The sequence below is a fragment of the Perca fluviatilis genome, chromosome 4, assembly GCF_010015445.1.
Source record: "Perca fluviatilis chromosome 4, GENO_Pfluv_1.0, whole genome shotgun sequence".
NCBI lineage: Eukaryota > Metazoa > Chordata > Actinopteri > Perciformes > Percidae > Perca > Perca fluviatilis.
The window spans coordinates 34364880-34371499 of NC_053115.1; the positions used below are offsets into that span (position 1 = coordinate 34364880).

A 6620-nucleotide genomic window follows, 5' to 3' on the forward strand; every position below is an offset into this window, starting at 1 on the left:
TCCCTCTGTTTGACTGAGTCCAACAGCTGATGAGGAAGGTAGTGCTACCACACACACACAAAAAATGCTTTGCACTGATACACTGTTTTTTGTTTTTGCTATTAGGGACAATTCATAGGTTAGAAAGTTCTGAAAAATAATGTATTCAGTTAAACCATTATAGTATGTTATCTTCTGAAACCTAGAAGAAAATGCCTACTACTGAGTGTAACGTTAAAAGGGTTCCACTCACATAATTTGATTATTAGAGCTAAAGATTTGACACTGAAGATTATTTGGTCATTCTATTTGGTTAATTGGGGTTACAGATCAAACAGTAAGAGAACAATTCTCTGTTCCTCTCTCCTGTACATGGGAAAAACAATTCTTGGTGTATGAAGGTTCCACTTATTTGGTTTAGGTAGTGATTTAATGTGCACTTTTAACATTGGTTTAACTTCAACACCTGACGGATTGAGAATTTCTCGTAATGATGCAACTGACGAAACCACATGTTAATTACAGTGTGGTTAAAATGACCTCACTGAGGCGGCGTCTGTAATCAGCCCTGTCTCTGACTGCATGAAATCTGATAACCAATATCACCTTTTTTTTTGGAGCCCAGCTTGTGTTTTCTACTGTACATCTCTCAAGGCTGCATCTGCTTTTTATCCCTCAAGAAAAGTTTTCATGTAAAATTAACAGAATAGCAGCTTGTTCAGTTTAGTGTTAACGATTAGGATTTTTTTTACTTGAGCCGGTCACCTAGATTGTCTGTATACGTTCCTGATGTCAGTATAAGACTTTTGCTGCCAAAGCTATTGAAGCGTTCGTGAATATGAAACTGTCTCTGCAGTCTTCCCCGATGCTGGGACTGCCAGATTCCTAAAAACAGTTCATACAGACATACACGTACATACACATGCTTGCAATGAAGACATGCTTTTTGCACGCTACAAACACTCCCCACACGATAGACAGATCAAATTAGACGCAAAAACAGCACGTTAACGTATTCAATGTGTTTGTCTGGTGTGTATACAAATTGCCTAGCATGGTGTTAATTATATAAGGGAAGAAAAGTGGATTTTTAGTTGATTCGGGAGCAACAATTTGGGTTTAGTGAAGCTTTTTGTTCTTCAAATCGGAAGCTCTCTGGTAAACTGGTTGATGTATATTCAGATCCTTAGGATCCTGAACTAGATAAGAAAGGAAAATGTTCATTGTTTTTTCCTTCTTCCTTCCATCTGAGTGTCCTGAAAATTTGTTAGGCAGACATTTGAAAATGTCTATTTGAAATTGAAGCCATTCTTTTCACCCACGGGTCTGCCCACTGGCTTTAAAGTTGTGCGGTTTGATAAAAATCACTCTTTGGCTGACATATTTTTGTTGCAGCCTAAAAGTATGTATTTGTTACAAATTGTAATGGAACACGTACCATGTCAGTCTGTTAATCTCCTGATTACGGTAACACAAACTGGGACACCTGTAGCTAAGTTTAAGGAATCACAAATATTACATGCATTCCTTTTGTCACCTTTTTTTTTTTACCCTGATGAAGATTACGTTGAAAAGTTTGATTTGAACAAATCAAAGGACGAGCATGAGTTTTCTTTTGTCTACTGGCATATACGCATGTCCAGTGGTTGTTACCTTGACTGATAAACTACATAAGTTTTTCAGAAATTCTAACTCAAAAGCTCACATTCATGTTTCTTTGTTTCCAACAGAAGAGGAGACAGACCCAGGACACCTTGTGACTATTTTTAAAAATTGACTGACTGGACTGACACTACTGATAATGTGTTTATTTCTCTCCATCGAAAGGAGACTATAGAAAACCCATACAACAGCGTAGGCCTTGTATTCACAGTGTTCACATATTCAGTGAATGTGTGACTACAAACAGGCATATTCACATGGTAAAAACAATATTTTTATTTACTGATGTTTCACCACTTTTTGTCTCAGTTACAGCGTTATCTCTGGGCAAAACACACAAATGTGACGTGGATTGATTGACAAATTGTTAACCTGTAGTCATCAAGCTGCGTTCGGACTACAGGCCCCAGAAACATCAGTACACGCTAAAACAGGAAGTAATCGACAGAAATCCGACCGTGTTTTTAACTTTTTATTGACGGATGGGGGTTATAGTTCCATGTTTAGATTCTCCAGCACGTACACTTATTCTCTCAAGTAACATAAATAAGAAGAATCATTTTTATTACGAATGTTAAAGTTTTGTTTCATTCAGGACCTTCAAGCAGTAAATGCAGTGAGGTCTATGCTCGAGCACCTAATGTCTCCCACAGCTAAACCTAACATTCTGCAGGGAATGTTAAATGTTTTCATTCGCTGTTTTGTCTAATGTTTTTCTTTCCTCAGTGTTCCAGTAGAAAAGACAGTACATATCATTTTATAGTTCTGGGTGATGGTAAGCTGTACACCTTGACACACCTTTGTGAGAAATACATTGAGTTGTTAATTAATGATGCCATAAATTACTAAAAGAATAACAGTGTGTTTATATGTACCCTGGAGAAATCCTTCTTTCTTTGAGAGAGGACAGCCAGAGGAGGGGACACACACACACACACACCACACAGAGATAAGACACAAGCTAAAACCAAACATGAGTAGTACAAGTGAAATTTTGGTTTAAAGAAATGATTTTGATATACATTTTTGTTGAATGTTATATGATATGATGTTTCCTATAACAGGTAACGATTTGGATAAATAATTGTTCAAAGTACACGTGATTAGGTGTGCTTTTTTAAGGCTAAGAACTTTAATTTGTAATAATTCTTGGAACTAGCAGATGGTAATTAGTGTTACTTTGGTTTGTAAACTGTAGATAAAAAAGGACATAAACAATGTATTTTGGGTAATTCGTCTTAGTTTAATGGTGATATTGCATAAATGCAGGTTTAAATGAGATTTAATCCTAAAAGCAGTATGTTTCATATCGTACCTTATGAGTTTTTGAGTTGCTATATCACAAATTGTCTAAACTAAATTAGTTGATGTTGACGTTGAAAAATTTACTGAGATGAAAATTCCCCTAAAGAAATTATTCATTGAACTTTTGGTTACTGATAAACAGGATTTGCTGTTAAACAATTTTAGTGTTAAATAATTTTTCTAAAGACATTTGAAACATTTGTTGTGATATCACTGTAGCTCCAGTTTAAAAGACCTTGAATAACCAAAGTGATAGAATAGTTAACAATTGTACATTTAAAGAAAAAATCTGCTTAGCTGAGAACAAAATTGACAAAATTGATAGTTCAACTGTAAACAAAAGGATCATCTACCCCTGATTGACACAGTAGTGTAAGGGAATGCAATAGTAATTGTTTTTGTTTTGTTGATTCTGATTTGCTCTAAAGAATTTTGCTCTAAAGAATTTTTTTTTTGACATAGGTAGGGAGAGGCCCATAATAAAAAACACCTATTTCTTCCACGGCAGTATCAGGGAAATGATATGTTAGGTTAGGTTATTGCGTGAGAATTTTCTTCTGCTCTTTTGGCCGTAAGAATCCAGGTGTCAAGCATGGGGATTCTGTGGTGATAACAACTTCAGGAGGAAGGATTGGCAAATAGACGGTGACCATCGAGATCCTTCCATTGACACAGGGCAGTGAAGGTTCCAGGGAGAGTCACCTGGATACACGCATCACTACAAAAGGTTCCGGAGGAAAACAGCAGAGATGGGGACTCGAGTCTGAGACTCGGACTCGAGCTTTCAATAACTTTGCTTTCAATAACTTCGTAAACAGTGGCAGTAAGAGAACAGCTACATGCAAGGTGTGTGGCACCAAGATAAATGATGCCGGATCAACAACGTCAAACTTCATCAGGCATCTCAAAACGCACCCAGATAGGTCAGTCACTCACGCTAATGTGAAAGAGACGTTACATTTAGCTTATATCGTCACAGGTAACAAGCTAACCATTGCAAAGTGTTGTGCTAATGCTGGGAACAGGCAAATGATATCTTTATAGTTGTAGCCATATGATGTGACAGACTTAGGTTAATATTTCACCAGTAGCAGAAGATTAGACTATACAATGTCCTTAGTTGGAGACCCAATGTAAGTTCTGGATGTAACTAAATTAAGCTAGCTCCGTTAAAGCATACATTATATTTTTCCCGTCACAAGTTCACTTCCAGTCTTCGCTGCAGTGCCCACATTTTATTTCAGAAAAAAACGATAGAAACGTTTAGTATTACTTTAGCTATTTCCCCCATAGAACACTACACATATGTCAGTTTTATGCAGATTTTATTAGTGGCAAACAAAATAATTTCCCATGTCCATCTACAGGTTTACAGAATTCACCAATGCTAAAAAATGTACTACTTGAGAGGGACAGAGCAGCATTGAGTCATTCATTATTCAGCCAAGAGGTGTGCAACCATCAGGGACATCCTAGGCAGAAAGCCATCACTGAATCAATCATTAATGACAAGCCCAGCTTCAGACATTTTTTGTCAGTGGTAGATGAAAGATATTGTCCAGTAAGTCGGAGCACCGTAACAAGAAGACTGAATGAGCTTGCAACAGACAAAGAGGCCAAGATCAAATCAAAATTAGAGAAAACAGACACTGTGTCTGTTACTGTGGACATCTGGACTGACAGGACCATGCGTGGCTTTTTAGGAGTTACTGCCCACTCCATGGAGCTAGACAGAAGCAACCCAAGACTCCAGTCAGTTCTATTAAGCTGTGAAAGATTCACAGGGTCTCACACTGGTGAGAGGATTAGTGAAAAATTTGAGGAAGTATGTGATAACTTCAACATAAAGCACAAATTAGATTACATTATCTCTGACAAAGCTTCGAACATGAAGAAAGCCTTTACGGTTTGTTTTCCCTCTGCTACAAGTAGCGAAGACAGTGACCTGGAAAATGGCGACCTGTGGGAGGACGTAAATGAGGATAACCAGGATGATGTGGAATCCATCCAGAGCAGCTGCCAGCAAAAATGACTTCAGTGCTTTGCACATTCGCTGCAGCTTGTTGTGCGAGATGGACTTAAAGATGTAAAAGTTCCGAACAGCGCAATGGCAAAGGTGACAACATTTTGCACTTTACTGCATTTTACTTGTGGCCTAAAAGAGGAATTTGAAGCAGAGTATGGAGCCAACCGTAGCATCCCCTCTGCTGTAGTGACAAGATGGAACAGCACTCTGCGCCTTGTTAAAGCAGATCTTCAAAGCCTGAATACACTCCTGGACACCAAAGGTCATAAAGACCTGTGTTTATCAGCCAGAGAATGGGGTCAGCTGAAAGAACTTGTGGAAGTTTTGGCCCTCAAGGGGAGAAAGTTGTGACCCTTAGTGCAGGCATCCCTTGTGTACTGTCACTTAACAGCCATCTCATCAGGATGTTGAATGCTACTCGCCACCTGGTTGGTTTAGTGAAAGCCCTGCAGAAGTCCCTTCAACACCGCTTTAAGGGTATATTTGTGAGTGTGAAAATGGATGATTCCAGTGACGTGGCAGTAGATCTTCCATTTGAGGACATTGTCTACATGATGTCAGCATTACTAGATCCATCATTCTGCCTCTTTTGGCTAGAGCAAGATGTCCAAGCACCAGATGAAGTGAAGAGTGAAGTCAAGGAGATGATAATAGGTAGGTGTACCCACCATTTCCAAACACAAACTATCATACACATCACATTATGCATATTAAAAATGCCAATTATTTAATATATTGTCTTCCTAGATTGATTCACAACATTGACACTGTGTATATCAGTCCCATGATGCTGTAACTAAACATGGTTTTTGATAAACTTACAGACCTGGTCTTGGCTGAGGCTCGGAAACTGACTGTACCTGAAAGCAGCAGTGGAGACGATGATCAGGAGGAGTCACCACCACCTGCTAAAACTCCACGTCTTTTCTCTGGCTACCGGAAGAAAAGCACCAAGAAAAGTGCGGATCATGGCTCATCTGTCCAGGCTGAGATCATCCGCTATATCCAGGTAGCATCTGATGAAGATGAAGTGGACTGTCTTGAGTTCTGGAAAAGACAGTCCAAGGCATTCCCGCGACTCTATCTTGTGGCTATGAGAGTGCTTGCTGTCCCTGCTACCAGTGCACCAGTGGAGAGGGTGTTCAGTCATGGAGGGCTTATCATGCGTCCTCACCGTGCCAGGCTTTCGGCAAAGACACTGTCACACTTGGTCTTTTTGAAATGTAACCAGTCTGTTGTTTAAAGACTTTCCAGGATTTAAAGCCACTAGAATGTGTTGCCAGAAAGGTCATCTGGCCCATATCCAGGGTTTTGAGAGAGCTAATTTAGAAGATCAAATGGTCTTGTTATTTCAGTTTAAGTGGTAATTGTTTAATTTAAATTTCTTCAATTTTTTTTCAATTTATTTTCAATTTTCTTGTTAAATAGCAATACGGAAAGTATCAGTTCTCACATGTTTGCACCATGGTTGGTGTATTAACCTTTAATACAGATGTTTCCCTCAAACTTTGAACACTGGAAAATGTAATGCATGATGAGGTTGGGCTTTACAGCCAGTTAGTACACAGACAAACATGTATTCTTAGTTGCAGATACCAAAATGTTGAAAAATACAGTCATGAAATTGAAACTGAGTTCCTAATTTGTG

General features: G+C 38.7%; 1 protein-coding gene across 1 annotated transcript; it reads left to right on the forward strand.

Annotated features, from left to right (window-relative positions):
- The first annotated feature begins 5349 nt into the window (after positions 1-5349).
- LOC120557093 lies at positions 5350-6215 on the forward strand. Its single transcript, XM_039797130.1, has 2 exons — positions 5350-5626; positions 5797-6215. Exons 1-2 carry the CDS (start codon positions 5377-5379, stop codon positions 6213-6215), a joined length of 669 nt encoding a protein of 222 aa, XP_039653064.1. The 5' UTR covers positions 5350-5376.
- The last annotated feature ends 405 nt before the right edge of the window (positions 6216-6620 follow it).